This window comes from Triticum urartu, chromosome 3A, assembly GCF_056163025.1.
Source record: "Triticum urartu cultivar PI428250 chromosome 3A, HENAU_Tu73, whole genome shotgun sequence".
Classification (NCBI taxonomy): Eukaryota; Viridiplantae; Streptophyta; class Magnoliopsida; order Poales; family Poaceae; genus Triticum; species Triticum urartu.
This window is the reverse complement of record NC_141875.1, coordinates 54,805,250-54,821,195: the sequence shown is the minus strand read 5'-3', so window position 1 is coordinate 54,821,195 and position 15,946 is coordinate 54,805,250. Positions and strand designations below refer to the sequence as shown.

General features: G+C 46.1%; 1 protein-coding gene across 1 annotated transcript; it reads right to left on the bottom strand.

Annotated features, from left to right (window-relative positions):
* Positions 1-1,350: 1,350 nt before the first annotated feature.
* Positions 1,351-2,145, bottom strand: LOC147978482 (uncharacterized). Its single transcript, XM_087516609.1, has 2 exons — positions 1,905-2,145; positions 1,351-1,823 (listed from the first exon to the last, which is right to left on the bottom strand). The coding sequence occupies exon 2, from the start codon at positions 1,770-1,772 to the stop codon at positions 1,434-1,436; it is 339 nt and encodes a 112-aa protein (XP_087372735.1). The 5' UTR covers positions 1,773-1,823; positions 1,905-2,145; the 3' UTR covers positions 1,351-1,433.
* Between the last annotated feature and the right edge of the window lie 13,801 nt (positions 2,146-15,946).

The following is a 15,946-nucleotide window of genomic DNA, read 5'->3' as shown; positions in this document are numbered from 1 at the left end:
CGCGACAAGGCTCATTACGACCACTGGGTCAAGTGTATATGGCGGGCATAACTAAAGTGGCTGATTTGTTGAACGAGGAAGGTTCAGGCTGGGATGTGCACAAGATCGACGCCATGTTCACCCCTTCAGATGCTGATGATATCAAACAAGTAGCTGTGGGGGGTGTTGGAGCCGACGACTATTTGGCTTGGAATGGTACAAAGAATGGGGTGTTTAGTGTGCGATCGGCAATACCATTTGGCGGTCTCACTGAAGCGTGTGAGGACTGGACAGCCAGCCTCTTCATCTTCGGTACAGGACCACAGTGGATACCTGGGCTTGTGGAGCACAAATGCACCAGGCAAGGCCAAAATCCATGTCTGGAGGATGATCCGCAATGGCCTGGCTGTGGGTCATGAGCTGCACCGACGTCGGATCAAACCGGGGGTGTTCTGTGTGGCCTGCGGTCGTGAGGAGACGGTGTTTCACAGATTCTGGGCTTGCCCACACTCCTCCCAGTTTTGGCAGATTTTGTCTTCAGAGAAGGGCGTTGCGGTGGCAGCACCACCGCTTCCTATGGACTCCCAGAAGGCAGTCTCGAGCTGGCTGCTTTCTTTCTTTGCAGGTGCAAATGAAGATGAGAAACAAGCTATGATTCATGCAACGTACGGGTTGTGGCATGCTCGTAATGAAACACGAGATGGAAGAAGGATTGCTCATCCACGTGAGGTTGTCGAAGGTGTCTACTCACACCTGGTGGAGTGGAGAGATGTTCATGCTGTGGAAGCAAGGGCTCCGAAGCCTCGTCAGGTGCAGAAGTGGGAGGCCCCGGCGCCGGGCTTGGTTAAGGTAAACTCGGATGGAGCTGTCTCCAAGCAGAGAAACTCGGGGGGCAGGGGTGCGGTGCTTCGAGATCATGGTGGAGCTTTCAGAGCTGGGGTATGTCACTTCTTCCCTAACATGGCGGTCCCTGAAGCCTCTGAGATTCTTGCTTGCCAGCGGGGTGTGCATTCTTGCTTGCCAGCGGGGTGTGCAGCTTGCTGTCGAGCTTGGTGTTCAGCGTATACACCTTGAGCTTGATAGCATGGCTGTGGTTCAGATGTTAAAACAACCTGGACGGTGCCTGAGTGCTGTTGGCCCGTGGATTCAAGAGATAAAGGAGCTGCTCAACTCTTGCTTGGAATTTCGTGTCGAGTGGGTGCGTCGTTCGGCAAACGTTGCTGCTCATAAATTCGCTAAAGTAGGTGTGGGTGATGAGCTATGTAAGGTGTGGTTAGGGTCTCCCCTGACTTTGTGCTTGATGTAATTGCTGATGACATTTCCAGCTTTGCTGGCTAAATAAAGATGCAGCAGCGTTGATCCTAAAAAAAAAAACTTTGGCCAACAACGCTTCTTCATATTCATCAGCGATCGATCCAACTGACTAACACGATTGATCAACCAAAGACCAAGGTTCAGGCGTATATTACACCTGATGAGAGCGACAGGAGGAGTATGGCGGCCCGCTCCTCCTCGCCCAGGCACGACGGCTTCCTCCGCATGCGGCGTCGCTGCTTGAGCACGGCGTCCTTGGCGAACCCCACCATGTGGAGCTCAACTGTGTGCGTCGTCTTTGTAGTCGTCTTGGTCTTCTTGGTGCTGGCCTTCTCCTCCCCGGCCTTGTCGTCGTCGCCGGCCTTGTCCTCCTCCTGGGTAGAGGCCTCGGCTGTGGCTGCGGCTGCAGCTGCGGCAGCCTTGGATAGGGCGTCGTCGTCCCTCTTGGGCTTCCTCTTGGCCTCCGGGTCGAGCCCCATGGCCACCCGCCGCCTCTTCCGGTACCGGATCCCGCACGCCTTGCACAGCGACTGCAATCAATCAAATCAATTCAGATCAGTTGATCAGATCGATCGGATCGGAGATTAAGAACAGTCAGGACATGGGGATGCCTTTGGCCTGGCGTTGGGATGCCATGCCGGTGGAGATGGACTCCGGTGGCCCGGGTCCTTGGACTGGGCGGCGGCAACAGATCTTGTGGTCGGTTGTGGCTGAAGGAGACGCGGGCGTCAGGGACAAGACGAGGGACGAGACTTGTCTGCTCTCTCGGCGTGTGCCTATCCGTATTTCCGCGTACGTGACTTGATTTAATTGGAACAAAATAAGTCCCGCCCCCATCGCTTTAAAATCAGGCAAGCTAGATTGAAAAAAAATTATATGAGACCAGGTCTCGCAGTTAGCAGGTGAGACCCGTCCTGATGGATGACACGTGACATTCACAAATCACAAAGCATCTAATCTCCCCCATGATTTTAAGTGAGGGGTGCTTTATGATTTATGAATGCCACGTGTCATCCATCAGAATGGGTCTCACGTGAGATCTGGTCTTATAGAATTATTTTCCAGCCGGATCCTAAGACGAAGGCGTCGGGGCTAAACAGATTTGGGGAATCACACGTACCTTGACGGGATTTGGTTTTACATACTGTTTCAATCAGCTCGATTTGTCAAATGATTTTCCACGCCAAATTCTGGGCAGCCAAACACGTTCATGTTGAAATTCACAAATGAATTCCGCAAATTTTCACCCAAATGATGGGTGCCAAATGACCTGTTAAAGAAATCATATCGTCTTAGGCAAACTACATACCCCAACCAAACTATCACTATTAAGTTGCTGGGCCGGACAGAGCGGATAAAGATAGAAAATCATGTTTCGTACGTAGTTTGGTTCTCTGCATTCCCCAGTATGAATGAACAAAAACATACGAACGAATGTTTGGTTGCAAGCCCTTGCTGCCCAGATGCAAAGTGGTTGTTTGGTTACATATATGACATGTGTTGTGATTATCTCTTGTTGGAGTGGTGAGGTTTGATACGTCTCCAACATATATATAATTTTAATTGTTTCATGCTATTATATTATCATTTTTATATATTTTATATTATTTTTGGAGACTAACCTATTAACCCAGTGTTCAGTGCCAGTTCCTGTTTTTGCGTTTTCTTTCTTTGATAGAAAAACCATGCCCCCTCTATTCCATAATGTAATGCGTCCATGCTTTTCGGGATCCAACTTTGACCATAAATTAGACCAATAATACACAAATCATTTCACTGAAAAGTTACACCTTTGAAAACTTCTTTCGAATACGAATTCAAAGGTATCTGTCATACTCCCGCCGCCGTCACCCAAGTTGGTTAAATTTATGGTCAAAGTTAAATCTCGAAAAATGTGAGTGCACTACGTTATGAAATGGAGGGAGTACCAACAAAGTCCAAACACAATGAAACTTTATGATGATTTTTTCTGGATTATGAGAGACCCTAGAAGCTTCGGGGAGAGACCAGAGATGCACGAGGGAGCGACAAGCTCATCAAGGCATGCATCTAGAGTATTAAGTTCATAAGAACAGAGTAACACATTAGGCAAGATGACATGATGTAGAGGGATAAACTCAAGCAATATGATATAAACCCCATCTTTTTATCCTCGATGGCAACAATACAATATGTGCCTTGCTGCCCCTGCTGTCACTGGGAAAGAACACTGCAAGATTGAACCCAAAGCTAAGCACTTCTCCCATTGCAAGAAAGATCAATCTAGTAGGCCAAACTAAACCGATAATTCGGAGAGACTTGCAAAGATAACCAATTATACATAAAAGATTTCAGAGAAGATTCAAATATTGTTCATAGATAAACTTAATCATAAACCCACAATTCATCGGATCTCGACAAACACACCGCAAAAAGAGTTACATCAAATAGATCTCCAAGAAGATTAAGAAGAACATTGTATTGAGATCCAAAAAGAGAGAAGAAGCCATCTAGCTAATAACTATGGACCCGAAGGTCTGTGGTAAACTACTCACACATCATCGGAGAGGCTATGGTGTTGATGTAGAAGCCCTCCATGATCGATTCCCCCTCCGACGGAGCTCCGGAAAAGGCCCCAAGATGGGATCTCTTGGGTACAGAAGGTTGCGGTGGTGGAAATAGGGTTTCGTGATGCTCTTGGATGTTTTTGGGGTATATGGATATATATAGGAGAAAGAAGTAGGTCGGTGGAACTACGAGGGGCCCACGAGGGTGGGGGGCGCGCCCAGGGGGGGCAGGCGCGCCTCCCTGCCTCGTGGCCTCCTTGCTTCTTTATTGACATCCACTCCAAGCCCCCTGGATCACGTTTGTTCCAAAAATAACTCTCTCGAAGGTTTCATTCCATTTGGATTCCGTTTGATATTCCTTTTCTGCGAAACACTGAAATAGGCCAAAAAAACAGCAATTTGCACTGGGTTTTGGGTTAGTAGGTTAGTCCCAAAAATAATATAAAAGTGTATAAATAAGCCCATTAACATCCAAAACAGATAATATAATAGCATGGAACAATAAAAAATTATAGATACGTTGGAGACGTATCAAGCATCTCCAAGCTTAATTCCTGCTCGTCCCCGAGTAAGTAAATGATAAAAACAGAATTTTTAATGTGGAATGCTACCTAGCATAATTCTCAATGTAATTTTCTTTATTATGGCATGAATGTTCAGATCCGAAAGATTCAAGACAAAAGTTTAATATTGACATAAAAATAATAATACTTCAAGCATACTAACTAAGCAATTATGTCTTCTCAAAATAACATGGCAAAAGAAAGTTCATCCCTGCAAAATCATATAGTTTGGTCATGCTCCATTTTCGTCACACAAGAATGCTCTCATCATGCACAACCCCGATGACAAGCCAAGCAATTGTTTCATACTTTAGTAATCTCAAACTTTTTTAACTTTCATGCAATACATGAGTGTGAGCCATGGATATAACACTCTGGGTGGAATAGAATATGATGATGGAGGTTATGTGGAGAAGACAAAAAAGAAGAAAGTCTCACATTGACGTGGCTAATCAATGGGCTAGGAAGATGCCCATCAATTGATGTCAATGCAAGGAGTAGGGATTGCCATGCAGCGGATGCACTAGAGCTATAAATGTATGAAAGCTCAACAAAATAAACTAAGTGGGTGTGCATCCAACTTGCTTGCTCACGAAGACCTAGGGCATTTGAGGAAGCTCATTGTTGGAATATACAAGCCAAGTTCTATAATGAAAAATTCCCACTAGTATGTGAAGGTGAAAAAACAAGAGACTCCCTATCATAAAGATCATGGTGCTACTTTGAAGCACAAGTGTAGAAAAAGAGGATAGTAGCATTGTCCCTTTTTCTTTTTCTTTTTTGGGCCTTTCTTTTTTTATTTGGCCTTTCTCTTTTTGTATTGGGACAATGCTCTATTAATGATGGTCATCGCACTTCTATTTATTTACAACTCAATGATTACAACTCGATACTAGAACAAAATATGACTCTATATGAATGCCTCCGGCGGTGTACCGGGAATGGCAATGAATCAAGAGTGACGTGTATGATAAATTATGCATGGTGGCTTTGGCACAAATACGATGTCAACTACATGATCATGCAAAGCAATATGACAATTGAGGGAGTCCTGGATTAGGGGGTCTTCGGACAGCCAGACTATATCCTTTGGCCGGACTGTTGGACTATGAAGATACAAGATTGAAGACTTCGTCCCATGTCCGGATAGGACTCTACTTGGCGTGGAAGGCAAGCTAAGCAATACGGATATGGATATCTCCTCCTTTGTAGCCGACCTTGTGTAACCCTAGCCCCCTCCGGTGTCTATATAAACCGAAGGGTTTTAGTCCGTAGGACAACATACAATCAGACCATAGGCTAGCTTCTAGGGTTTAGCCTCTCTGATCTCGTGGTAAGATCAACTCTTGTAATACTCATATCATCAAGAATAATCAAGCAGGACGTAGGGTTTTACCTCCATCAAGAGGGCCCGAACCTGGGTAAACATCGTGTCCCCTGCCTCCTGTTACCATCCGCCTTAGACGCACAGTTCGGGACCCCCTACCAGAGATCCGCCGGTTTTGACACCAACATTGGTGCTTTCATTGAGAGTTCCACTCTGTCGTCACCATAGGGCTTGATGGCTCCTTCGATCATCGCTAGCGATGCGGTCCAGGGTGAGGCTTTCCTCCCCGGATAGATCTTCATATTCGGCGGCTTTGCACTGTGGGCCAATTCGCTTGGCCATTTGGAGCAGATTTAGAGCTATGCCCCTGGCCATCAGGTCAGATTTGGAAACTTGAACTACACAACCGATATCCGCGGAGACTTGATCTTCGACGGATTCGAGCCCATGCCGGACGCGCCGCGCAGTCATGATGAGCAAGACGTAACTCTACCGTCGGACAGTGTTCGGGAGATCGCATCCGCAGCTACTCCGTCCATCAATCCGAAGCAAGTCGTGCCATCCGAGAGCGGAGGGATGGACCCCGCCATGGAGGTCGCACTCTTAGTGGCGATAGAGTCGGATACTGACTTCACCCCTTACGAGAGCCGTGTCGCCAAACCACTGGATTCATCTCCGGCCACGGACTCCGAGCCGCTCATATCCATGCCCGTCGAGTCCGACTGGGCGCCAATCATGGAGTTCACCTCCCCGGACATCTTTCAGCACTCACCCTTCGGGGATGTGCTAAATTCATTAAGGTCTCTCTCCCTGTCAGGAGAACCTTGGCCGAACTATGTCCGGCTAGAATGGGATGCGGACGACGAAGAAATTCGCTGCCCACCCACCACCCACTTAGTAGCCACTGTCGACGACTTAACCGGCATGCTCGACTTCGGCTCCGAAGACTTCGACGGACGACGAGGCCGGAGACGAACAGGATCCACCGCCCTCGAGGCACTGGACCGCCACCTCATCATATGATATATACATGGTGGACACCCCCAAAGAAGCTAATGGCGATGAGAAAGCGGAGGATGACCCCTCCAAGAAGCAACCCAAGCGCCGACGTCAGCGGAACCGCTCTAAGTCCCGCCACAGCAAGAGCAGTGATACCGGCAAAGGAGATAATAACACTCCGGATAGCGCCGAAGACAACAACAATCCCCTCCAGCACGGTGCAGAGCTAGAGGACGAACAAGCTAGCCCCCCAGAGCAGGCAACAGATGGAGAACCGGAGGAGGACAATTACATGCCTCTCTCCGAAGATGAGGCAAGCCTCGGCGACGAAGAGTTTATCGTGCCTGAGGACCCCGTCGAGCAAGAGCGCTTCAAGCGCCGGCTTATGGCCACGACAAGTAGCCTAAAGAAGAAACAACAACAGCTTCAAGCTGATCAAGACTTGCTAGCAGACAGATGGACCGAAGTCCTTGCAGCCAAGGAGCATGGACTCGAGCGCCCGTCCAAGAGTTACCCAAAACGCAGGTTGCTACCTCACCTCGAGGAGGAAGCATTGAAACCTCATTCACCAGTGTACGATGCGGCTGGCTGGCTACTACGCGGCCGAACCAGAGAGGCATTTCGGCCTAAAGTTCAGACCGCACCCCGTCGCCACTCAGTCAAAAATACTAAGGTCTGGGGCAACACAGAGGACCTGCGAGACATCTTGGACAGTAAGGCAAAAATCGCAAGGTCAATATACGGAACACGAGCACGTGCACCCACACGGGACGATGATCGTCGCGTCGGGTACACCGAGAGTAAATCCGCCCGGGCCGAATACAATAGACAAGACTCATACGAACTACGTCGGGATATAGCCTGGCACAGAGGCGCCGCACACCCCCTATGCTTCACTGATGAAGTTATGAATCATGAATTCCCGGAGGGTTTCAAACCCGTAAATATCGAATCATATGATGGCACAATAGATCCCGCTGTATGGATTGCGGATTTCCTCCTTCACATCCACATGGCTCGCGGTGACGATCTACATGCCATCAAGTACCTCCCACTAAAACTCAAAGGACCAGCTCGGTATTGGCTGAATAGCTTGCCAGCAGATTCCGTTGGCAGTTGGGAGGATTTGGAAGATGCATTTCTTGACAACTTCCAGGGCACTTATGTGTGGCCACCGGACGCTGATGACTTGAGCCACATAACCCAACAGCCAGGGGAATCGGCCAGACAATTCTGGACACGCTTCCTGACTAAGAAAAATCAAATTGTAGACTATCCGGATGCAGAAGCCCTAGCGGCATTCAAGCATAACATCCATGACGAGTGGCTCGCCCATTGAAAGTGCAACTATCCCTGGGTGGTTTTGGTAATTCCTAACAACATATAGCTCATTGAGCTAACACTATTCCAAGATTAATATTTCAGGAAAAGCTCAATGAATGGCATGGCATGGATGAGGAAAGTGGATCCCTCAAAATTCTAAAGACAAAAAGTTTGGCTCAAGCTTGAAGCTCAAGACTCTACATTTTATATTTTAGTGATCCAAGATCACATTGAGTCTATAGGAAAAGCCAATACTATCAAGGAGGGATGAGGTGTTGCTTAATGGCTTGCTTGCTCAAAATGCTTAGTGATATGCTCCAAAACCCTCAACTACCTTCCCACATCCACATATGACCTAAACCAAAAGTCAAACTTGGCCCCACCGATTCTTTCTATCCGGCGCCACCGAGTTTCAAATGTCATAGCCACTGCCACAAACCCTAGGCAAATCGGTCTCACCGAGATGGGATTGTAATCTCTCTGTTTCCCTTCGTAATGTTTCGGTCTTACCGAGATGAGCGATCGGTCCCACCGAGATTGCAATGTAAACTCTCTGTTTCCCTTTTGTAACATTTTGGTCTCACCGAGATGAGTGAATCGGTCCCACCGAGTTTACCTGACCAACTCTCTGGTTAGCTTATTACCAAAATCGGTCCCACCGAGTTTGTGTAATCGGTCACACCGAGATTACGTTATGCCCTAACCCTAACCATATCGGTCCTATCGAGTTGCATCTCAGTCCCACCGAAAATCCTAACGGTCACTAGGTTTGCTTAATCGGTCCGACCGAGTTTAACCATTCGGTCCCACCGAGTTTGGCAAATTGTGTGTAACGGTTAGATTTTGTGTGGAGGCTATATATACCCCTCCACCCACTCTTCATTCGTGGAGAGAGCCATCATAACATACCTACACTTCCAATACACATTTTCTGAGAGAGAACCACCTACACTTGTGTTGAGGTCAAGATATTCCATTCCAACCATATGAATCTTGATCTCTAGCCTTCCCCAACTTGCTTTCCACTCAAATCTTCTTTCCACCAAATCCAAATCCCGTGAGAGATAATTGAGTGTTGGGGAGACTATCATTTGAAGCACAAGAGCAAGGAGTTTATCATCAACACACCATTTGTTACTTCTTGGAGAGTGGTGTCTCCTAGATTGGCTAGGTGTCACTTGGGAGCCTCCGACAAGATTGTGGAGTTGAACCAAGGAGTTTGTAAGGGCAAGGAGATCGCCTACTTCGTGAAGATCTACCGCTAGTGAGGCAAGTCCTTCGTGGGCGACGGCCATGATGGAATAGACAAGGTTGCTTCTTCGTGGACCCTTCGTGGGTGGAGCCCTCCGTGGACTCGCGCAACCGTTACCCTCCGTGGGTTGAAGTCTCCATCAATGTGGATGTACGATAGCACCACCTATCGGAACCACGACAAAACATCCGTGTCTCCAATTGCGTTTGAATCCTCCAAACCCTTCCCTTTACATTCTTGCAAGTTGCATGCTTTACTTTTCGCTGCTCATATACTCTTTTGCATGCTTGCTTGAATTGTGTGGAGATTGCTTGACTTGTGCTAAGATAGCTAAAATCCGCCAAGAACTAAAATTGGGAAAAGGCTAGATTTTTATTTGGTCAAGTAGTCTAATCACCCTCCCTCTAGACATACTTTCGATCCTACAAGTGGTATCAGAGCTTTGGTCTCCATTTGCTTTGATTTCCATAGCTTTTGGTGGTCATAGCCTTGATTTCACAACCTAGGAGAGTATGGCGTCTAGCGAGGGAAATTATCACCGTAGAGGTCCTTACTTTGATGGCACTAATTTTGCTAGTTGGAAGCATAAGATGAAAATGCATATTCTTGGACATAACCCCGCCGTTTGGGCTATTGTGTGTATTGGCTTGTAAGGTGAATTCTTTGATGGGAAAGAACCGAACCGTGAAGCTACCGCAGAAGATTTGAAGATGCTGCAATACAACGCTCAAGCGTGTGATATCCTCTTCAACGGATTGTGCCCCGAAGAATTCAACAAAATCAGCCGTCTTGAGAATGCAAAGGAAATTTGGGATACTTTCATTGATATGCACGAAGGTACCGACTCCGTCAACGAATCCAAATTGGATGTGCTTCAAAGTCAACTTGACAAGTTCAAAATGAAGGATGGTGAAGGTGTCGCTGAAATGTACTCTAGGCTTGCCCTTATCACAAATGAGATTACCGGCTTAGGGAGTGAAGAGATGACCGATAGATTCATCATCAAGAAGATCCTAAGAGCCTTGGATGGAAAATATGATACCGTGTGCACATTGATCCAAATGCTGCCCAATCACAAAGATCTCAAGCCAACGGAAGTCATCGGAAGAATTGTTGCTCATGAGATGTCACTCAAGGATAAAGAGGAACTTCACAACAAATCAAGTGGTGCTTACAAAGCCTCATGTGAAGCCCCCACATCATCGAGTGAGAAACAAACCTTCAATGAAGAATTGAGCTTAATGGTGAAGAACTTCAACAAGTTCTACAAGAGTAGAAGCAAAGAGAGAAGCTCCAAATCAAGGTCCTACAATGACAAAAGATCTTCTAGTCGAGAGCGAAATTGCTACAATTGTGGAAGGCTCGGACACTATTCCAATGAGTGTACGGCCCCCTACAAGAGAAGAGAAGATTCTCCCAAGAGAAGAAGTAGAAGAGAAGAATAACCATCTAGAGAAAGAAGGAGTAGAGATGATCGTTATGAACGAAGACCCTCACGGAGAAGCAAGGATTCGGAAAGAAAGGACAAGTCATCAAGGAGCTACACAAAACGAAGACATCAAGCTCATGTTGGTGAGTGGGTATCCGACTCCGACTCCGACAACCACTCCGAGAGAAGCTATCACTCCGACTCCGAATATACTCAATATGAAGGTGTTGCCGGTCTAGCACTTGTGACAACCAACTCCTACGACATATTTGACTCACCAAATGAAGGAGTTGGAACATGCTTCATGGCTAAAGGCCCAAAGGTATCACACTCCGAGTATGTTAATTTTAATAGTGATGAAGATGACTTGTTAGGTGATGATGATTTACTTGTTGACAACTCTAGTGATGAATACTATGATGAAACGTCAATTAATCATGCTAATCAAGATAAAATGAATGACAATGATAAGGAGAAGATTGAGTCTCTAACTAAAGAACTAAACACTCTTAAGTTAGTTCATGAAACTATCTTAGGAGATCATCGAGAACTTTTAAGGACTCATGAGAAATTGCGCTTTGAAAAGCTCAACCTTGAGCAAGAGCATGCGTTCTTAAAAGCAATCAATGATGATCTTCGTAAGAAAAGTTCTTCTTACATTGCCAAGCGTTTACTCTTATCCACTTACATGCCTCAAGTCAAGTCTAGTAACAAGAACAAGAAAGATTCTTCCTCTAGTAGTAACAATAATCATGCTAAATCCAATATTGTTGCTTCTAGTAGTTCTCTTGATTCCACTAATGATTCTCTTAGCCAAGTTACACTTGAGCACGAAAATAGCTTATTAAAGGGAATTATAGAGAAAGGTGTTTACAAGAGCCTTGCCGGAAGTAAGCAATTCGAGGAAATTGTACGCAACCAAGGAAGGCACCGGAAGAATCAAGGTGTTGGTTTTGAACGAAAGTTCAATGCCAATGGAGTTAAGTGGGAAGAAGATCAATACCCCAAGACGAAGTTTGTTCCTCAACAAGAGAAGTATGATCCTACTTCTCTCAAAGGGACACAAGCTCAAGATGATCTTCCACCACAAGACCACAAGCAAAAAGGAAAGGACAATCTTCAAGAGGAAATTGATGCATTTGAAGAAGCTCCTAAGGCCTTGGTCAAGTGGGTTCCCAAGACTACTTCAAGTTCCACTTCATCAAGTACAACTACAACACGAGGATTCCCATCAAGATGGTGTGGATCCCGAAGAAGAAGAACTAGAGAGTTCTTGAGGGTGACTCCGCCAACATACTTCACTCTTATCATCTTGGCAAGAACAAGTGCAATCAACTTCCACATCTTGCACTAGTTCAAGGAGTCACAAACCCTCTTGTTGGTAAGACAAGGGACAAGGTAACCTAAAAGCTTTCATAGACATCATCTTGTGTGTGCATCACTTTATGTCTATGGATATCCTTGTTTGTTCCTTGTGGGACTAACCCGTGTAGGTATTGAAAGTGCAACTCACTCCAATGGATAGCTCCAAATGATCTACATCAACATTGAGCATCCACATCTTCAACATCTACATGAAGTCATCATCGACAAAACCCAAGGTTAGTTCATCCCTCTTAGGGGGGATCTCACATCTAAGCTAAAGCAACTCTAATGGTGTGAACACAACAAATGCTTTATGTGAAAGTGGTAACCCCACTTGTGCTTAAACGATGAGTATGACCTATGATCAAATGCTCTCATTTGACTCCTAAGTCAATATACTCATATATAGATGACCTAGTCATCGCCAATTGTTTGATAGATGCTAGAATTGGTTGTGCATGCTTTGCCACATATTTCAATTGCCATTTTATTGTGTGAGCATGTTGATTGCATATTTTACTCATTCGACGACATCCACTTGTTGTTTTGATTGATTGGTTTTATTTTCTTTTGCCAAGGGGATGGACAAGAATGCCTAAGAACCCTCTCTAGCTATCTATGCTTTTCTCGTCTCAAACTCTATTCATGCTACATCACAAAATTTGATCAAGTCAGATTCGAACCACTCTGTGTGAGGAGCACTCGGAGTCCCCGATTCGTCATAGACTTAAACTTCCAAAACTTCTTTATGCTTTTCGGTCTGACCAATTCCTCCATTTCGGTCATACCGAGATCACTAAGTCGATCTAGGTTTTCAATCTCGGTGCAACCGATTTGAACATTTCGGTCACACCGAGTTTCAGTAACTGCTTGCAGTTATGAATCTCGGTGCCACCGAGTTGTTCCACTCGGTCACACCGACATGGTCGGGCTATATATACTCACGGGCAAAATTTTGGAAATTTCTTCAAAACCCCTTCGCCCGCGCATAGCTCGCTCTGCCTCCTTGGTCTCCGGATCGTCCTCCTCGTCGCCAGCCGCCTCCTGTCGCTGGTCTCCGCTGCCGTCAACGGAATTCTTCCCCGCCGTTGCCGCCGTAGCGAGTTCATCGCCGAACTAGGGTATGGACTCGATCACAGTGCTATCCCCGTCCGATTCCTAGCACATTGTGTTTATTATGATTCTTACCATGATTGAAACGCTTCTATCCAGTCAGAACACTCCGTAGATTAGAGTTGAATTGAAAATTTAGGGTTAGGTTTCCGCCGAAACCATCTCGGACCATCCGAGTTGTGGAACTCGATACCACCGATTCGGCTCAGGCCATTGCACATGTAATTTTCGGTCTGACCGAGAGTTGCAAATCGATGTGACCGAGTTCAGGACTTTGTGAAACCCTAGCAGTCTCGGTGCCACCGAACTGTGACTCGATCTGACCGAGTTCACTAGTTTAGGTTCCAACAGCTGCTTCGGTATCACCGAGTTTACAAATCGGTTGATCCGAAATGCTTTCTGTGGAAAACTAAAACTAAGTTTTTGACTCACTCTTTTGCAAAAACCTCTGCATTTTGTGATGCTCATCCACTCTATCTCATCTATATCTATTCACAGGGTCTGCAGTCAGTGTTTGCAATATGTCTGATCAGAGTGACAGCCAGAACAGGTCAGAGGAGCAGGTTCACCTGAGTGAGGGCACTAGTCCCTCTAGCAGTTCAGATGATGGTAGCAGGAGCACTCCCAGCAACTTGCCCAAAGCTGCCACCAGAACAAGGAAGAAGAAAACTTCAGAGTCTGAGGATGAAGACTATGTGGCAGTTGAGGATGAGGCCACTTCCAAGAAGAAAGTGGTTAAGAAGGAATATAGCACTGCTGCTGCCACCAAGCCAGGCATGAAGCAAAAGGTTCCTGCAAAGAGAATTCCAATGTCTAAGGCCAGAGCATCTACTCAAGTCCCTTTGGGATCTGAACCCAAAGAGGCTACTGCAGAAGGAAAGAAAAGGAAGGAAAGGGTCAAGAATACCATGGCCAGAGTGATTGGAAAGGCTTCCATGATGGAGGAAGAAGAAGAGGTTGCTGCACCAGCACCCAAGGTACAGAAGTTTATGGGTGATGCTATCAGGACAGGGGCTGCTTCATCAAAGCCCAAAGAAGCACCCAAAGCAGCCTCCAAGCCCAAGAGTGCACCTAAGAGGAATACCAGGAGTATACCAGCTGCTGAGAAGAACAAGGCCCCAGTGCCTGAAGTTGCTGCTGATGAAGATGATGAAGGGCAAGTCCTGAGAAAGCTCAAACCCAAGATTCCAGACCACAATGATGCTCATCCTGTGGCTGAGAACATGAAGATCAGGAGAGACTCAGGGTTGAGGAAATGGAGAGAGACAGATCCATATGCTACCAGGAGAAGGACTGCTGTTGATTACAGGTTCCACACAAAGGAACAGCAGGACTTCTATGAGACAGTGTTGTTGGACAAGAAGCCTATAGTGTGTGAAATGAGGTGGGTCGACTGGAAGTATATCAAGGAAAATGAGGAACACTATCCTGGTGTGTTTGACAGCTTCAGTGCTTGTGGAGTTGCAGACTTTGTTGGGCAGAAGCTCACAAAGTGGAATGAGGAGCTCATAATGCAATTCTACTCCACAACACACTTCTATCCAGATGGCAGGATAGTATGGATGTCTGAAGGTACAAGGTACCACTCAACTATTGAGGAATGGGCAAATCTGATCAATGCTGCTAAGGAAGAAGATGATGACTTGAATGTCTATGCCAAGAAGAAGATGGATCACAACTCTATGGCAAACATGTACAAGGAGATTCCTGAAGATGATCTTGAGACTCACCAGTTTGGGTCAGTAAAACACTTGCTGCCAGGGATGCCTACAATCAATTGGATCCTTAGGCACACTCTCTTGCCCAAGTCTGGTGATCACAGAATGATTAGAGGCCATGCAATTAACTTGCTACATATATTTGATGTGCCACAGAAGTTCAAGGTCATGAGCCTTATAGTTGAGACTATCAAGAGGACTGCAGCTGACCAGAAAAGAAGTTGTGGATATGCCCCACAGATCCAGGAGTTGATAAACTCAAAGATGGGCACATGCACATACTTGTTGGATAAGGAACACTTGCCTATCTACCCAGACTTTGAGGACAATCAAGTTGTGATGAATGAGAATGAACCATCATCAGTACAAGCTCAAGAGAAGAAGGAGAACGCAAAGAAAGAGAAGGCTGCCAAGATGCCAACTCAAGAGGAGGCATCTGAGTACTTTTTGAAAAGCAAGCAAGATCAGCTTGGCTACCTGATTGCATCCACTCTAAGGATTGAGAAGGGACTGGCCACCCTGACTCAAAACCAGGAGAGCTTGAAAAGAATCGTGGAGCAAAAATTCTATGATTTAGATGTGAAGGTAACTGAGATTCAGTCTGTTGTGGAGCAACTTCAAGATGATATGCAGGAGAGGAAGGGCAAGACAACCACTGATGCATTTGCCAGAGTGCCTCGAGCTCAGAGATCAACTGCAGTGCCAGTAACAGACACTAGAGTCACTTCATCTGCACCAGCTACAGCTCCAGCGCAACCAGCTCCAGCACCAACTCCTTCAGCTCCATCCACATCAACTAAAGCCTTCGTCCTTGGCGTTCTCCGGACACCACCACCTGAAGACCAAGCTTGAGAGACGTTCTAGTGCTATGCATTTTCTATGAACTTTTTGGTAACTTGTTGCCAAAGGGGGAGAAAAATGTATAGATTATAGGCTTCGAGAGAGAGCGTTGCTTTTTATTCTCTCTTGCTTTGGTGGTTGAACTTTGTTTGTCTTTTGATTTCTTGAGATACTATGC